A 17,784-nucleotide genomic window follows, 5' to 3' on the forward strand; every position below is an offset into this window, starting at 1 on the left:
TGAGAGTGTGCGAGTTTAATTGTGAGAATATGTACAAGAATGAAGAAAAATGTTTCAGCATGTGATTGTGTGTGTGTGTGTGTGTGTGTGTGTGTGTGAGTGTGTATGTGTGTGTTGCTGAGCATCAAAACAAGAGTTCCGTCCAGCCAGGAAGGTGAGAAAGCTCTAAACAACAATGTGAGTCCCGCAGGCAGGAATCTTCACGGTGCTCCACTTCTTGATAAGGTAAGCCAGGCTTAGAATGAATGCCAAAAGATAGAGTGTTAAACAATGATTTAAAAATAGTTTCTTTTTTTGGGGGGGTCATACCGCTTATGAAATTGGAACTCAGGGCCCAGGTACTGTCCCTGAGCTTTTTTACTCAAAACTGGTGCTATCCCAGTTGAACCACAGCTCCATTTCTGGCTTGTTGGTGGATCACTGGAGATCAGACTCTCAAGGACTTTGAACTTGAATCCTCAGATCTTTGCCTCCTGAGCAGTTGTGATTACAGGTGTGATCCACCAGGATATGGCCCATACAATTGTTATAAGTGGAGTCTGGGAAAAATGTTCCATTTGCCAGTTCTGGAGGGTTGGAAGTGTTCTGACCTGGGTATTTCAGACATGAATGTTCTGTGACCTTTGAATCTGGGATGTAGGGCCTGGAAGGACCTGGGGAGACACATGTTAGAATCAGGAGGGAATTCAAGGGCACCACACTGGGCTGGGGTGTTAGGAAGGAAGATAACTGGCTGTCTGTTCCTGTGGTCCCTAGGGCTCCATCATGATCGGCAGTGGATGGTACAAGGAGCGTGGGGAGCCCGTGCATCTGATTGGCTTCACTTTTTGTAAAATCTTCATTTTTTGTATACCTGTTGCACAAATAGCACATCCATGTAAAATCCCTGTGGGGATGGCTACAACATGACTTTTGTTTTTTTTTTTTTTTGGTTGGTCATGGGATGAACTCTGGGCCTGGGCGCTGTCTCAAGGATTTTCCTGCCTCGGTTGGCTTTCAGCTTCAATCCTTAGATCTCAGCCTCCTGAATAGCTAGTATTACAGGCTTGAGCCACTGGTACCCAGTACAATATGACTGTTTTCATGGTGTGTAGAGATTCTAGAAGATAAATATCTAACCAATATTTTCTGTACATTTTTTTCTGTCAGTCATGGAGTTTGAACTCAGGGTCTGAGTGCTGTCCCTTAGCTCTTCAGCTCAAGGCAAGCGCTCTACCGATTAAGCCACAACACCACTTCTACTTTTGTAGTTGTTTCTTGGAGATGAGAGTCTCCCAGACATTTCTGCCTAGGTTGGCTTTGAACCATGACCCTCAGATCTCAGCCTCCTGAGTAGCTGAGATTACAGGCATGAGCCACCAGCGCCTGGCTTATTTTCTGAGAGTTTTCCTCCTGTATCATTCTCACTCATTACTGTTCTTGTGTTTTCTCTCACATCACATAGAATCTTTTGTTCCTCAATAAACTTGCACTGAATTAAATTAGTATCCCATTTTTCCTGACCAAGTCTGTAAGAACATTTTCAACCCATTCTCCTGAACAATCTCCTGCAGAACAAAGTTTCACTCTGGCCCTCTTTGCTGCTACACGTAAGTATTCTCACCGTTTCCTGGCCAGAAGCAACAGCCAAATTGTTGAGCATGACAACTCTGTCTGTTGCTCTCCTCAGCATCCTTTGTGCCTTCCAGAGACAGTTTAACTTTTATGAATTAGAATTCTTAGGAATTGTGATATTGGCTATGGTTCACAAATGTTCATCATATTCTCATATTGGTAATATGTTTTATCTTTTCTATGTAATCAGGATCTTTCCAGATTGTCTTTTTCTATGTGTGTTGGTCATGGGGCTTGATTGTGGGTCTGAGCATGGTCCCTGAAAATTTTTCCTCAACACCAGTACTCTATGACTTGAGCCACAGCTCCATGTCTGGCTTTTTGGTGCATAATTGGAGATCAGTGTCTCATGGACTATCTTGCCTAGGCTGGCTTTGAACTGTTATCCTCAGATCTCAGTTTCCTGAGTAGTTAGGATTTCAGGCGTAACCACACACACCTAAATCATCTTTTAACAAGTGCTTGCCTTTGCTCTTCTGCTATCTCTAAACTTTTCAATTTAATTAGCATGACCTCTAGAACTTTGTTTCTTTTTTGGGGGGGAGGGGCATCCGGTTGTGGGGCCTGATCTCTGGGCCTGGGCGCTATCCCTCAGCTCTTGAGCTCAAGGCTAATGCTCTACCACTTAAGCCACAGCGACAATTCCAGCTTTTTTCTTTTGATTATGTGGTGCTGAAGAATCGAACCCAGGGCCTCAAGCATGCAAGGCAAATACTCTACCACTGAGCCACCTTCCCAGCCCCACTGGTAGAACTTTACAGTGAAGCTTGTTATTTTATATTTTCCCTTCTTATTGGACAGAAGATCAGTATGAAGTGAGAGTATTAAATGCAGCTCACTCACAAAGAACTGACTTGGGTTGTGTATTTTCCATAAGACTTTCTGCTCTGATTCTCATTCCATGACCCACTGGGCAGTTTAGCACTCACGTTACTAGAATCAACAGTTACAATGCATTATTTTACACAAAGGCTTTAGCAATTAGCAGAAATAACGGGGAAAAAAAGGAAAGATGGAAATGATATAAATAAACCTGATCAAGGAAGTTCATACTCTTGACCAATGTGCCATGAAAATCCACACACCCAGTCTTTCTTAAATGCCATCTTTCACCCAGTCAGAATGAAATTCCATTTATTCTCTCTCAGACACTGATGAAGCCAATTCACTGCCCAGAGAAGCGACAAGGGCGTAGAGTTGTTTCAGATGAACAACATTTCCCAACACAATTATTGTGCTTTACAAATGGAATGAAAACTGCCCCAGAAAAACGCTATCTCCACATACTTGAAAGATAAAAATCTGTGAAAACTTGCTACTATGAAGATGCACTATGAAATTTCTGCCACAGAAATCAAAGAGATGATTCAGACACAAACATCAAGAGAACAATGTCAGAAAGGAGCCCCAACATTACAGACTGGGTGCTGGGATGAGGACAAGGAGAGCAGACAGCCCTTATGGGAGAAAACACAGAACAAGTCAGCTCCTTGTGAACAAGCCCCTGTTTTACACACCACCCACTCAGTGTCCAATAAGATGGGGAAATGTTCACCATTAAAGTAGTAGCTGGCAAGCTAATTGAAGATGGGAATTTTAGAGATAGCAATAGAGAAAATGCAAGCCCTTGTGGAAAGAAGATTTTGTGTCTCACATGCTACTCGGGTAGCTGATATCTGAGGATCCCATTTCAAAGCCAGCTCAAGAAGGGAAAGTTTGTGAGATTTGTGTCTCCACAGAATCACCAAAAGCTGGAAGCAGAGCTAGAGCTCACATGGTACAGTGTTAGCCTTGAGCAAAATATTTAGTGACAATGTCCTAGCCCCAGGACTGGCACATAATCACACATGTACACACACACACACACACACACACACACACACACACACACACACACTGCATGATTTTGTGATTCCCCTTGTAAATACATTTGAAAGTACTCCTAATATGCCTAGAAAATGGAACTTACCACAGGTGATTTGGCAGTTGTACAGGACTCGTCTGGAGTGAACTGAGCAGTGTTGTGCCACAGCGGCAGAAGTTTGCACACCCGAAAGAATAAAAAGCAAGCAAATAACTGAACAAAAAGGGTAGCATTGAGAGAAAGAAGAAAGATGTGTATTCAACTGCAAACACAAGTGAGAGAAATGAAGACAGGCCAGTGATGCACTCCTGCAAGCCTACCAACTCAGGAATCTGAGATGTGAGGATTGGGGATCAAATCTAGTGAGAGCAGGAAAAGTTCAGGTGATGCTTATCTTTACAAAAACTAAGTAAGTTAAAAAAAAACCCACAATTGGAGCTGTGGCTCAAGTGGTAGAGAACTAATCTTACGCAAAACAGCCAAAAAAAATCTGAGCACCAAGGGCTTGTCTTCAAGCCCTAGGACTGGCACCAAAAAGGAATTAGGAGAGAAGTGAATCTGCAAACCACAGCTCATCCTGGGATGGGCAGTGTTGGTCCTTCACCCCACCGCTGGATCTGAACCATGGTTCAGAGTTGCAGAATCCTTCTTCTGGCTGTCTGGACTGCAGACACACAGAGCGTCTTTGGAAGCCTGGCTTGATCATGCGTGCCCATATCAGCTAGAGGAGGTCGGGGGCAGGGGGGGTTCCCCAGGGTGTTTGCTCACCTCGTCCCCTGCTGCTGTCACTCTGACCCTGTTTATTTCTTGTCATTGTGATGGACCAGAGCAGTCAGGTGCCCTGTCCCACGTGCACAGCATGTCTCCTGATGCAGGTCTGTCTGTGCTCCCAGTTCCAGCGGTGTCAAGAAAGTCAAATGGAGATGCTAAGGGCTCATTCAAAGTTACTTCTCACACCACTGGTAGGAAATAACCTGAGCACTGCAGGGCAGAGTTCAGAGAACACTGTGCCCTCCACTGGGAAGCACTGAGCCCCCAGCATTGATGGCTTGGCACTGAACTCCATGGGGTCTCCGTCTTGGCTCACTGACGGATCACCCAAAGTTGGGATATCATGATCAGAATTCGTTCTTCTTTGTATAAAATGGTGACCAACACAGAAAGAAGAAAATGGGGGCTGAGAAGTTGGCTCAGTGGTAGAGTGCTTGCCTTGCATGCCTGAGGCCCTGGGTTTGATTCTTCAGCACCACATAAGCAAAAAGACAAAAGCTGGAAGTGGTGCTGTGGCTCAAGTGGTAGAGCACTAGCCTTGAGCTGAATTGCTGAGGGATAGTGCCCCAGCCCAGATTTCAGGTGCTATGACCCGAACCCCCAACTCCACAAAAAAAAGAAAGACAGAAAATGAAATAGAACTGTGTTAAGGGTTAACATATCACTGGAAGATGCTGTTTTTAAGGAGAAATGAGGTTGCCGGGTGCCAGTGGCTCATGACTGTCATCCTAGCTACCCAGGAGGCTGAGATCTGAGGATCATGGTGCAAAGCCAGCCAGAGCAGGAAAATCCTTGTGTCTCTTTTCTCCAGTAAAACACCAGAAAACTGGAAGTGGTGCTGTGGCTCAAGTGGTAGAGTGTTGCCTTGACTGAAGAGCTGAGGGACAGCGCCCTAGCCTAGAGTTCAAGTCCCATGACTGAAGGGGGAGAGAGAAAGAGAGAGAGAGAGAGAGAGAGAGAGAGAGAGAGAGAGAGAGAGAGAGAGAGAGAGAGAGAGAGAGAGAGAGAGAGAGAGAGAGAGAGTGTTAAGGCTTCAACTCAGGGCCTGGGTGCTTTCTCTGAGTATTTGTGCTCAAAGCTGGTCCCCCACCACTTGAGTAACAGTTCCAATTCTGGCTTTTTGGTGGCTTATTGGATATAAGCCTGCATAGGCTGCCTTTGAACCTTGATTCTTAGATCTCAGAAACCTGAATAGCTAGGATGACTAGTGTGAGCCACTGGCACGGGGCTCATGATTATGATATCAGCTTGGAGAGCAGTTTCAGTGACATTGTTATAATCACTGCTACTCAGAGTGTTTGTTCTTTGTGCATAGAAAAGCTTCCAATAAGTATATATTTAGCTTATTTCCTGCTGCTTTGCCATTAGAATTCATGTAGCACAAAAGCATCATTCAACTGGAGTTTTTCATGTTTTATGTACAGGATCATAGCATCTGCAAATAGGATTAATTTCTCTTTTGAGTCTATTTTGGTCCTTTTGGTTTCTTTGACATTGCTTTGTTTGAAGGTCTAGGCACTAAGTAAATAGCATCAGAGATGGAGAGCCTACATGGCCTCCTTTCTCCCTTACGTAGGCTTTTTCAGATTTTCTCATTAAGTACAGGGTGAACTACAGATGATCACACAGAATCTTTGTGATGTTGAAGCACACCCTCCCTTCTCTTCCTAGTTTCTTTGGCGCTTTTCTTATGAAGTGATGTTGACTTTTGTCCAAGGACTTTTGTTCAAGCATTGATATGATCATGTTACTTCTGTTCCCTTATAAATGCTCTTGAGGGGTTCAGTTGGTGTTAGGATTTGATTTCAGATCCTGTCTCTTTAAGAGCTATATAATTGATTTCTGTAATATTTATTTTGTTTTATCTTATTTATTTTTTAACACTTAATTGGCTGTGCAGAGGAGTTGTTGTTCAAAAAATTTGTACATGGCCTGGCGCCAGTGGCTCAGACCTGTAATCCCAGCTTCTCAAGAGGCTGAGATCTGATGATCACGGTTCAAAGCCAGCCAGGGAAGGAAAGTCATGACACTCTCATTTCCATTTAACCACCAGCAATCACAGATAAGGAGCTGTGGCTCCAGAGATGGCAAAAACAGTTCAGGTAAAGCATCCATGTCCTGAGTTCAAGCCCTAGAACCAGCACAAACCCAAAGAAACAAAAACAACAAAAACTAAAAACAAATCCTTAATGAAAATGTTCCTCCAACATTTCATAAAAGAGAAGGAATTCTTGAGAATTCAGCCTATAGAAGCAAAACATGCTACCAAAACATGGTAAGGCGATTATGAGTATCAAGGAACTCAGAAAATGATTAATGAATGGACCTGAGATAACACACATATGAAAGGCTCACAAATGCGTGTGATAACATATTAGAGACTTCACACATGACGAGCAAGTTGATTTCACTCCAAGGATGCAAATTGGCTCAACACACACAAACAGTAAATGTAAAAGTCCATGAAGACAACCAAGGATTTAAAAATACTCACAGGGGAGCCAAAGGAATATCCAGACTTATAAACAGGAAAATAATAGAGGAAATAGACTTCAAACCAGGTCCAATGTCCAGTGGTAGGACAGAAGGCTTGAGGAACATCAGCCAGTGCGCAAAAGGGTCTGATACTGAGTTAGAGTTATATTCTCTGACCAAAATACAGAATAAAACAACCAGTTCCTAGTAGTCTCCAGACTAGACAAGGACCCTGTTCCTTAGGATACTTCTACAGAAAAGGGGTACAACTGGACACTCAGGGGCTTACTCTCCCCACAGCACAACTCTGGAAGGTCCAGTTCGTTCTCTGAATCAGGAGCGCTGATCTTCCCAATTGTGTCCAAATGTTATGTTGCCTGTCACAGAGTAGCCTCCCCTGGAAATGGGAGGACCTAGGAGTATATGTCATTGCCTAGATCCTGCTCTGTCACTGGCTATAATATCCTGCTTTGCTGTTAGTGGAATCCTTTTCCATTGATTATATCCTGCTTTACCATTGGCTGCATCCTTCTTCATTCACTAAATCTTGCTTTGTCATTGTTGTCATTGGCTGTATCCATTTATTTTTTATTTTTTATTTTTGGCCAGTCCTGTGGAATGTACTCTGGGCCAGCGCAGTGTCCCTGAGCATCTTTTGTTCAAGACTAGCATTCTACCACTTTATCCACAGCACCACTCCTGGTATTTTCAGTGACTAATTGGAGATAAAACTCTCACAAATTTTCCTGCCCTGGCTGGCTTTGAATTGCAGTCCTCATATCTCACCCTTCTGAGTAGCTAGGATTATAGATATGAGCCACCAGTGCCTAGCTCTGGCTCTATCCTTTGTCAGTGGATAACTCCTGGTTTGTCATAGGTCGCATCCTGCTTCCTTATTGGATGGATCCTGGTTTGTCATTGGATGACTAGCATTCATAGGGTGATCTACTAAAATTCCTTATAACAAAAGCACTGTTAGTAGAAATAGAATGCAAGGAAGAAATGGATTGTTCAGCAGCTGTCTTTATAAAAACAGAAACAAGTCATGAATTTCAGCAATGTACATAAAATGTATTTCACCCACCAATAACATTTTAAACAAAAAATATAAAACTTTTGTGCATACACACACACACACACATACACACACACACACACACACACACACACACACACACACACGGAACGGTACATCAAGTAAGACTTCAAAGCTTCAATGTATTAAAATTCCAGCATATCGCTGGGAATGTGGCTTAGTGGTAAAGTGCTTGCCTAGCATGCATGAAGCCTTGGGTTTGATTCCTCACTACCACATAAAGAAAAAAAGCTAGAAGTGGTTCTATGGCTCAAGTGCTAGAGTGGTAGCCTTGAGCAAAAGGGACAGTTCCCAGGCCCCTGAGTTCAAGCCCCTGGATTCACAAAAACAAAAACAAAAACCAAAAATATCTGGCATGTCTGCATTCAAACTACACTTCAAGTGCTAAATACTCACAGTTTTTTTCCCTCCTACATTTCTAGAATTGTCTCTGCTTTTGAACAAAGATTTTGGCTGTCCAATCAGCCACCGAATGCTTTCTGATAATTGGTAATTATCATCAATGAGAGGGAGGTGCTACATTGGAAAGAATTTTATTATACTTCATGAAGAAACAAGGGGACACGTTTGGGCAGCATGATAAAATACAAACGATCATGTCCAAAGCTGGCATTTTTGCTACTGTGTAAAAGGAAAACCATTCACGATGTTGTTGGAGCAACAGAAACACGTGAAGCAGCTGACAAGCAGCAGGGTGATGTGGATGGCTTTGGCTAGACTAGGTAGCGATGGCTAGGCAATGGCTAGGTAGTGATGCTGGGACTGTAATGTACATGGCCCTCTTGAGGTGTCAGGAGAGGGGTGTCAACATGTGGAGGTGGGTGGTGAGTATGAAAATAACAAACATAAGGTCTCAGAACAAGAAGATGCCATAATCTATTTTCTTCTCTCTGTCGAGTATGACAATATGCATTGGAAAACCCAGAACCAACAACAGTAAAATGACTTTGGGCTTTCAGAGCCTTAATGACCTGGACCTACATGAGCATATTGGCAACCCAGAAGAAGAGAAAAGAAGGGGAATTCCACACTGAAGATTTAGATTTAGGCCACATGCACTGGGCATGGCTGGGGCTGATGGTGATGGCCTGAAATGCACTGAGGAGAAAGGTGGTACAGATGGAAAGTGCCTGGGTGACTCTGAAGAGGAGCACCACCGCCTTGCAGCCCACATCATCCAGAAAGTGCTAGACTCTGAAGGAACCATGATATCTGGCATCATTGTGAATATGGTGTTAGGCAAGTTGATCTTAGTCCAGTGCATGAAGATGGAATTGCTGGGCTTCTTTAGATGACGTTGGAATAAAAAAAAATGTACAGATAGAGCATGGAGGGCAGGGAGTTCCCCATGACACCAAAGTACAGCTGGGCTATGAGGAAAAGCCTTCAAATTGATTCACCGGAGAACATCACTGATAGTTTTTGTGATATTTTGATATATAGAGCAGCCAGACAGTTGATACAGGAGAGAAAAATCAGTGCACTGGTTATGGATCTATTCCAAATTGAGCTTCAGGGAGAATATGCAGAAGATGAAATTCTCTTTCAAGCCCAGGGGTGGCCCTACTGGAACAGGATCCCAAGACTTCCTCAGGAACTTAGGGTACAATAATGGCTGTGATTATAGCAATGTGTTGTTCATGATATACTTCCTAGTTCCTCAGCAAGGAGGAACTGTGTGCTTGCGTGACAAATTTGCATGTTAAAAGGAGTTTTCTTTGTTCTTCAGATTGGTGTGTGTGACTGTGTGTGTGTGTGTGTGTGTGTGTGTGTGTGTGTGTGTGTGTGTGTGTCTATGTGTGTGTGTCTGTGTGAAATCCTGCGGCTTGATCTCAGGGCCTAAGTGTTATCCTTTAACTTTTTTTGTGTTGTTCTGTACTAATAGCTGCATTTCCATCTTTATGCTGGTTTTTGTAGACAAGTCTCACAGACTCTTCTGAATGGGCTGGCTTTGAATCCTGATCGTCAAATGTCAATTTTTTTTTGTCAGTCATGGGGCTTGAAGTCTGGGTCTGAGTGCTGTCCCTCAGCTCATCAGCTCAAGGTGAGTGCTCTACCACTTGAGCCACAGCAGCACTTTTGGCTTTTGTGGTGGTTAATTGGAGATAATAGTCTCACGGACTTTCCTGTCTGGGCTGGCTTTGAACAATGATCCTCAGATCTCAGCCTCCTGAGTAGCTAGGATTACAGGCGTGAGCCTCTAGTGCCCAGATAGAGCGTCTCATTTTCAAAACACTTCTTATCTCGAATAAATGGTAAAGCTAAGGAACAAGTCCTGAGTTCAAGCTCCAGCACTAGAAACAAAATTTATATCACCCTAGGTATGTTTCAAATAGAATAGTTCCTATGGTGAAATTCCAAAGTTGGGGAAATTACTTGGTAAGGAATCAAAATCTGCTTCAAAGGAGGAATATGCCAAACACACCAGAACTGCAAATGCCTTCCTGCTGTTCTGAAAAACTTTAGAGAGCCTTGCGTTAACTCTGCTTTTATTTGAGCCTTGCCTTGACAGAAAATGCAATCAGAATAACACAGCCAAAATGATGGGAGACAAATGTATTTCTAGAGGTAAAAGACAAAAACAAAATCGACACTAAGTCAATGTACAAATGAATCTCCCACTATGATAAAAACACTAAGGCAACAGAACAGAAGATTAAGGTTCAAACTAGGGATGTTCCCAGCATGCCCGCGACGACCAAGGAGAGACCACCCGGTGACTCACCTCGGCACCCTCCCCCTTGGCTGCGCCCTAGCTCCCTCATCCACACACTAGCCACCTGGCCTGTGGGGACCACTGGGAAGGCGAGGACAAGGACCTCAAGTGTACCTGGGATGACAATGATGATGATGATGATGATGATGATGATGATGATGATGATGATGATGATGATGATGATGATGATGATGATGATGATGATGAATAGGAAACAAAAGAAGAAGCAGAAGTAAAACCAGAAATAAAAATTTAAGGAAAGGAAGAAAAATAGCGGAGAAAATAAAAGAACAAAGAACGACAACAGAAGAAAAGGCAAGAATAAATCAAAAGGAGATGAGAAGAATCTGAAGAACCTCAAGTGCTAACACCAGAAGAATAATTAGCAGATAAACTGCGTCTACAGAAACTACAGGAAGAGTCAGACCTTGTATTAGCAAAAGAAACGTTTGGTGTGAATGATACAGTTTGTGGGATAGATGCTATGAACCCATCTCCAAGAGATGATCTCACAGAATTTGGGAAGTTACTAACAGATAATATAACTCAGGGTGAAAAGTCATTCTATTATGCCAGGTTTTTGAAAGCCTTACTTTGAGATGTGTGAATTTCGTTGGAAATTGATGACTTGGCAAAGATGACCAATTCATTGACTGTGCTTTGCGGTGAGAACACAGAAGCAAGAAAAACAAAGCAAGGCCAAAAAGAAGAAGTAAGGCGTGGTTCCTGGAGGGGGATTAAAGGCCACCTTAGAAGATGATCTCGCAGATGATGGTGGTTGTGATGGAGGATGCCTACAAGACTATGAAGACTTCATATGACAGTGTCTCTCTCCTAGTGTCTTCTTTCTGTTGCCCACAATCCCTTCAACATGTAGCACAATTTGTTTTCCTTTCACTTCTGCCAAATGCGACAATTAAAAGTGCCTTATCTTTGGTGCTGCTTATTTAATCCCTTGACACTTAGATGCTAGTGTGCCAATGAGGGAACTTGGATCTTGCTGCCCAGGGGTTAAAATTGGGAAATTAAGTTGCTACTAAATCATACTTTAAAAACAAAACAAACCTAATAATGTTGTCATTGTCTAATCCCATAGCAGCAGTCACTAATTTGGAAACAAAGGTTGCAACGTGATAAAAAAAATTGTGTGATATTTACCAGCACAGTTCAGTAACACAGCTTTAACCATACCTCCTTGAAGGACTTCATACTTGTCAAGAAAAGCAGTTTGCAGCTAGGGCATGTGGTGTGCATCTAATATTAATATTGGGTTGTCTTAGAATTGAGCGTGAGGATATTAAGTACATTGTGAAGAAGATTATCACAGAATGAAGATACTGTGGCTAAAAAGTACTGGTTTGATACTTAAATTTTTAATGACCAAAACCACCTCAGAAACTGAAGAAGGTAAACCTCTCCGTTATCACAGGACAAGTTATGGAATCTCAGTGTGCAGACTGTCTAAGTTTTTATTTATCAGACTATTTCTCCTGAGGGAGGGAAACAACCTGTTTCTATTTGCTTGATTCAAGTGTCTGAGAAACAAATCTCTTGTCTCCTAGGCTGCAATAAAATAACTTTTTTTGGTCGGTCGTGGGGCTTGACTCTGGGCTTGGGTGCTGTCCCTGCGTTCTTCAGCTCAAGGTGAACGCTCTACACCTTGAGCCATAGCAGCACTTCTGGTTTTCTGGAGATTAATTGCACATAAGAGTCTCATGGACTCTTCTGCCCAAGCTGGCTTTGAACCATGATCCTCAGATCTCAGCCTCCACAATAGCCAAGATTATGGGTGTGAGCCACCTGTGCGCTGCTTGAAATAACATTTAACAGAGTTTTGGCATTTCCTTTTCTTTATAAAACATGCTCAGCAAGCTGCACCAGTTAACTACAGTTTGGTAAATTGTTATTTAACAATTATGACATCTGCAATGTTTAATGAAGCAACTAATTTAATAAAATTACTACTGTGAGGACTTAAAAAAGATTCAAACTAGGCATAACATCACCCATTTCCCATATTCAGTGATGACAAGAATAAAAGTGAGGAAAATGCCAGAGCTCCTCAAGAGATCCAGGATATCGACCATGCGATAGGTTCAGTAGGTGTAAGTGATGAACATTTTTATCATGCAGAAATGGTAAGGTTATCGTTGCCATGATAAAAAAAAAAGTATCTGTGATGTCCAGACTTATCAGGTCTCTGGGCAAGAACATCAGGTAAGTACTGAAAAATTTCCATTGTGGTTGGATGAGTACAATGACTTTTGTTTGGACAGTTGAATTGTCCATTATTAAAAATTAAAATGTGAACAAATGTAACAGTGGTACTCAGTAGACTCTGTGGACAATGCACTATGCAATTTGTGGGGGGTAATGGGATGAATAAACTTGGAGGAAAGGGATAACATTGTCAAAAAAGAAATATACTGATTACCTGAGTCGTGAAATGGTAACCTGTCTGTACATTACATTTATAATGACAATAAAAAATAATAATGAAGCCTGGCACCAGTGGCTCATGCATGTAATCCTACTCAGGAGGCTGAGATCTGAGGAGCCAGGTTCAAAGCCAGCCCCAGCATGAAAATCTGTAAGACTCTTATCTCTAATAAACCACTCAGAAAACCAGAAGTGGCCTGTTGCTCAAGTGGTAGAGTGATTGCCTAGAGCTGAAGAGCTAAGGGACAATGCCCAGACCCAGATTTCAAACCCTATGACCGACTATATATATATATATATATATATATATATATATATATATATATATATATATATAATGACAATTAAAATGATAAAAATTGGGAAGAATACAATACTAATATCTATCATTCACAGAATCTATAAGATATAAGAAAGACATCTGATATGAAGCTGTGTGTGGGTGGCTCAAACACCAGAGATCCTAGTTATTCAGGAGGGTTAGATCTGGGGATCATGGTTGGAAGCCAAACACAAGCTGGAAGTAGGACTGGGGCTCATGTTATAGAGTCCACGCTTTGTGTATGAAAGCACGGGGACAATGCCCAGGATCTGACTTCAAGCCCCAGCACCAGAATAAACAAACAAAAGACATGTGTATATTACACTCTAAGTTATGAGGAAAATATTTTTAGGGCTTTCCAAGGTCACTGCAGAGAGTCAGTCCCAATTAGGTTTCTGTGTTCCCGGATGAAAGCATTTGTGTAACTTCATTTCAAATCACAACACGTATAGCAGACAATAGCCAGGGGAAATGGGATAATGAAATTTTTCTGACCTCTTCCTACCTTGTGGTCTCCTCAGGACTGAGAGCTGGCTCACAAGGCCCAACTTCCTTGAGGCATTCTGGCATCCTGGAAAGGCTGAGTCTGGCCAGGCTGTACTATAGAGAAAGCTTGGGATAAGGAGGCTTCTTGTCCTTGATGTCTGGATGTCAATCAGCGTCACCTGCTGCCTGGCTGAAATTGTTTATTGAGCATCCATCAAATCTTCCCACAGGAGCTGCAAACCACTCTCCCAGGGGTCAATGAGCAAACACTAACTTTATTAATTAGATGAACACATTTGCCATTTGAAGATGTGTTTTTTTTTCCCAAGTCAAAGTCATCGGAAAGTAAACTTCAATGTGCAGTTGGTTATTAAACTTTGATTCTCAGAGCCATGGACCCAGAGTAACAAGTATTGATGGACTCAATTGCTCAACAAAAGGATATAGAGCCACAAAGGGATCAAAAAACAAGACTCAAAGGCTGGGAAGGTGGCTCAGTGGTACAGTGCTTGCCTTGCATGCATGAGGCCCTGGGTTTCATTCCTCAGCACCATGTTAGCAGGAAAAAAAAAAAAGACGAAGAGCGGGGAACCAAACTCAACCATTTGTTGTGTCCCAGAAACTCATTTTGCAGGCAAAGAGAAATACAACTTCGGTGTGCAAGGACAGAAAAAGATCCTACATGAAACTCAATTTTCTTCAACACTAACATTCTACCACAGAACCACTTAAGAGTTTTTTCTGTGAGTAATTGACCTAAGACTCTCACTGACTTTCCTGCCCAGAGTGGTTTAGAATGCTCGTCCTCAGAAGTCAGAGCTCAGATTCCCGAGCAGCTGGGATTTTAGGCATGAGCCACCCATGCCTGGCTGAGGCTCTATGTTTTCTCATGGAATACATCCTGGTTTGTCATTGGCTGTATCCCTCTTCCTCATTGGCTAGATGCTGCTTTGTCATTGTATGACCAACATTCATAGGATGATCTAATAAAATTCCTTGTAAGAAACTGCACTGTTAGTAGAATTAGAAAGTAAGGAAGAAATGGACAATGTAGCATCTGTATTTATGCAGGCATAAATATCTTTTTACTTTTTATAGTGTACAGAATATGTATTCATTTTATCCCACCAATAGTATTTTAAGCAAATACATAAGATAAAACGTTTTGTAACATCCCCTCACCAATACACACACCTTACGACCTCAGTGGTTTGAAAGGTATCTCAGTGTTTGAAGTTTACAGCATATTTAAATTTGAACAGCACTTCAAGTACTCAAAACCCACACAGTTGCTTCCATTTACATTACTAGAATTTCCTCTGCTTTTGAACAAAAATTTTAGCTGTCCAATCATCCACTGAATGCTTTGTGACAACTGATAGTTCTCCATGAAAGAGACAGGGCACATGGGGAAACCATTTTATTTTTCTTCATGAGGAAAAAGGAGGACACGGTTGTGTTGCATGCTGATAGAATACAAATCATTACCTCCAGGCTAGGGATTTTCACTGCTGTGTAAAAGTAATAGAAGTTGGTGATGTTGTTGAAGCAATAAAAACACATGAAACAGCTGACCAACAGCAGGATGGTGTGGGTGGCCTTGCTCTTGGGTGTTGGCTGGGTGGCAAGGCTAAAACTATGTAGGTGCTGAGCTATCTGGTTGTGTTGGTAGAGAAGCCTCACCATGTAGAAGCTGGTGATGACCAAGAGGATTACAAACAGAAGATCTCGAAATAATAAGATAGAGATATAATACCCTGAGCCATTGTCTTCAACCTGAGGACTATGACAATATACATTGGAAAACCCAGAACCAACAAGAGTAAAATTGATTTTGGCTTTCATAACCTTAATGACTGGGACATAGATGAGCATATTGACAACCCAGAAGAACAAGAAAGAAGGGAAAATCCACACTGAAGACTTAGATTTAAGCCACACAAACTGGGCATGGCTGGAGCTGATGGTGATGGCCTGAAATGGACTGAGGGTTGAGGTGGAACAGATGGATAGACCCAGGGTGACTCTGAAGAAGTACACCACCACCTTGCAGCCCACATCGTCCAGAAAACGTTGGACTCCAAATGATGCCACTATATTTGGCACAAGTGTGAAGGTGAGGTTCAGGATGTTAACCACAGTCAGATGTATGAAAATGGCATTGATGGGCTTCTTCAGATGATGTTGGAATGAAAAAATGTATAGATAGAGCATGGAGAGCAGGGAGTTCCCCATGATACCGATGCACAGCTGGGCTATGAGGAAAGGCCTCCATCTTGATTCCTTTCAGAACATTGTTAATGGCATTGTAAGGTCTGATGTATAGAGCAGCCAGACAGTTGATACTAGAATGAAAAATCAGTGCACTAGATTATCGATCCATTCTAAATGTTTCTTCAGGAAGAATATGATGACAATGAAAATCAGTTTCAGGCCCAGAAGTGGCACTTCCGGAATGGAATCTCAAAGGTTCCAGAGGATCTTTGAGTACAGAAACGGAAGAGATTATAGGAGGAAAACCCTGGCTCACACCATGGGTCCTAGTGCCTTTGCTAGGAGAACTGTGGGCCTGTAGTACACAGAAATTTGCATATTATAAGAAATTTTCTTTGCTTTCCAGATTATATTTGCATTGTGCCTGTGTGTGTTTGTGTTTGTGTGCGTGTACGTGTGCCCACATTTGAAATCTTGCAGCCTCATATCAGTGTTTGAATGATATCCTTGTGGTGTTTTATTCTTGTTCAGAGCTAAGAGCTTCACCCCCATCTTTATGCTGATTAATTAGAAAAAATCTCAAAGACATTCCTGCCTGGGTTGGCTTCATATCATGATCCTCACATCTCAACTCCCTGAGTAGCTAGGATTACAGGTGCAAGCTACCAGTGTCCAGCTACTATGTCTCATTTGAAAACACATCTACTCAGTAGTGGATGTGAAAGGTAAGGGACAGACTATTAGTTCAAGCTCCAGCATCCCCAAAGAAATGTTTACCATCCCAGAAAGATTTCCAGGAGTAATGCTTCCTGTGGAGAAATTACAAACTGGGGCAAATTTATGGGTAAAATATTTATAAAATAAGCTTCAAAAGGGTGGGGGCCAAATATACCAGATGTGAACATGGTTTCACACACTCCCTGAAAACCCAATGAAGCATTGTACTGACCATGGTATTATTTTAGCATTCCTTGATATGAAATGCAGTCATTATCATGTGACTCCAGAGATGAAATGCCAGTGTATTTCTGGAGGGAAATGACACAAATATCTACACAAACCATTCTTGCACTATGATAAAACACTGGGGCAATGGAACAGGAGACTAAGATTCAAAAGAGGCTTCATATCACCCATTTCCCCTATGCAGTGATCACAGGAGTAGAAGTGAGGAAAATACAGGAGCACTTCAACAGACCCAGGAACTCCACGATGCAACAGATTCAGTATAAGTAAATGATGAATGTTTTTCTCATGGAGAAATTTTAAAGCAACCATTACCATGTTCAAAATGTATGTATGATGTCCAGAGCATCATATCTGGCAGTACTGAAACTTTTCCATTGAGGTTGGATGAGCAAAATCATCTGCTGTCTGAACAGTTTGTCAATTATGACAATTATGGGATGAACCAATGCAGCAGTGGTATACAGTAGACACTATGTGGATAGGAAGTATACAACTTATGTGTGGTGACAGGATGAGAAAACTGGGAAAGACAAGGGGTGACGTTGTACTTCAGAAATATATTGAAGGAAGTGGAGCTGTGGAAAAACTGGTAGAGTGCCACCCTTGAGCCCTACATCTCAGGGACAGAACCTAGGCCCTGAAACCTCACGTGACAAAGCAAAGCTGTACACATGGCCTAACTTATGCAATGGTAATCCCCTCTACATCACCTCTATCACAACAATGAAGATTATAATGGCAATTAAAATGATGACAGGGAAGACTCCAACACTAACTCCTGTCCTTTCAAAAAACTGATAGGATATAAGATATGGAAC

The 17,784-nt window shown here is 42.1% G+C and overlaps 1 protein-coding gene and 1 pseudogene across 1 annotated transcript; one reads left to right on the forward strand and one right to left on the reverse strand.

Annotated features, from left to right (window-relative positions):
• The first annotated feature begins 8,466 nt into the window (after positions 1–8,466).
• Positions 8,467–11,357, forward strand: LOC138812477 (eukaryotic translation initiation factor 3 subunit J-like; annotated as a pseudogene).
• A 3,335-nt stretch (positions 11,358–14,692) lies between these two features.
• On the reverse strand, positions 14,693–16,018 carry LOC138812478 (vomeronasal type-1 receptor 4-like). Its single transcript, XM_070000415.1, has 2 exons — positions 15,272–16,018; positions 14,693–14,794 (listed from the first exon to the last, which is right to left on the reverse strand). The coding sequence occupies exons 1-2, from the start codon at positions 16,016–16,018 to the stop codon at positions 14,693–14,695; spliced, it is 849 nt and encodes a 282-aa protein (XP_069856516.1).
• Between the last annotated feature and the right edge of the window lie 1,766 nt (positions 16,019–17,784).

This window comes from Dipodomys merriami, unplaced genomic scaffold, assembly GCF_024711535.1.
Source record: "Dipodomys merriami isolate MVZ:Mamm:240054 unplaced genomic scaffold, mDipMer1.0.p SCAF_57, whole genome shotgun sequence".
Lineage (NCBI taxonomy): Eukaryota > Metazoa > Chordata > Mammalia > Rodentia > Heteromyidae > Dipodomys > Dipodomys merriami.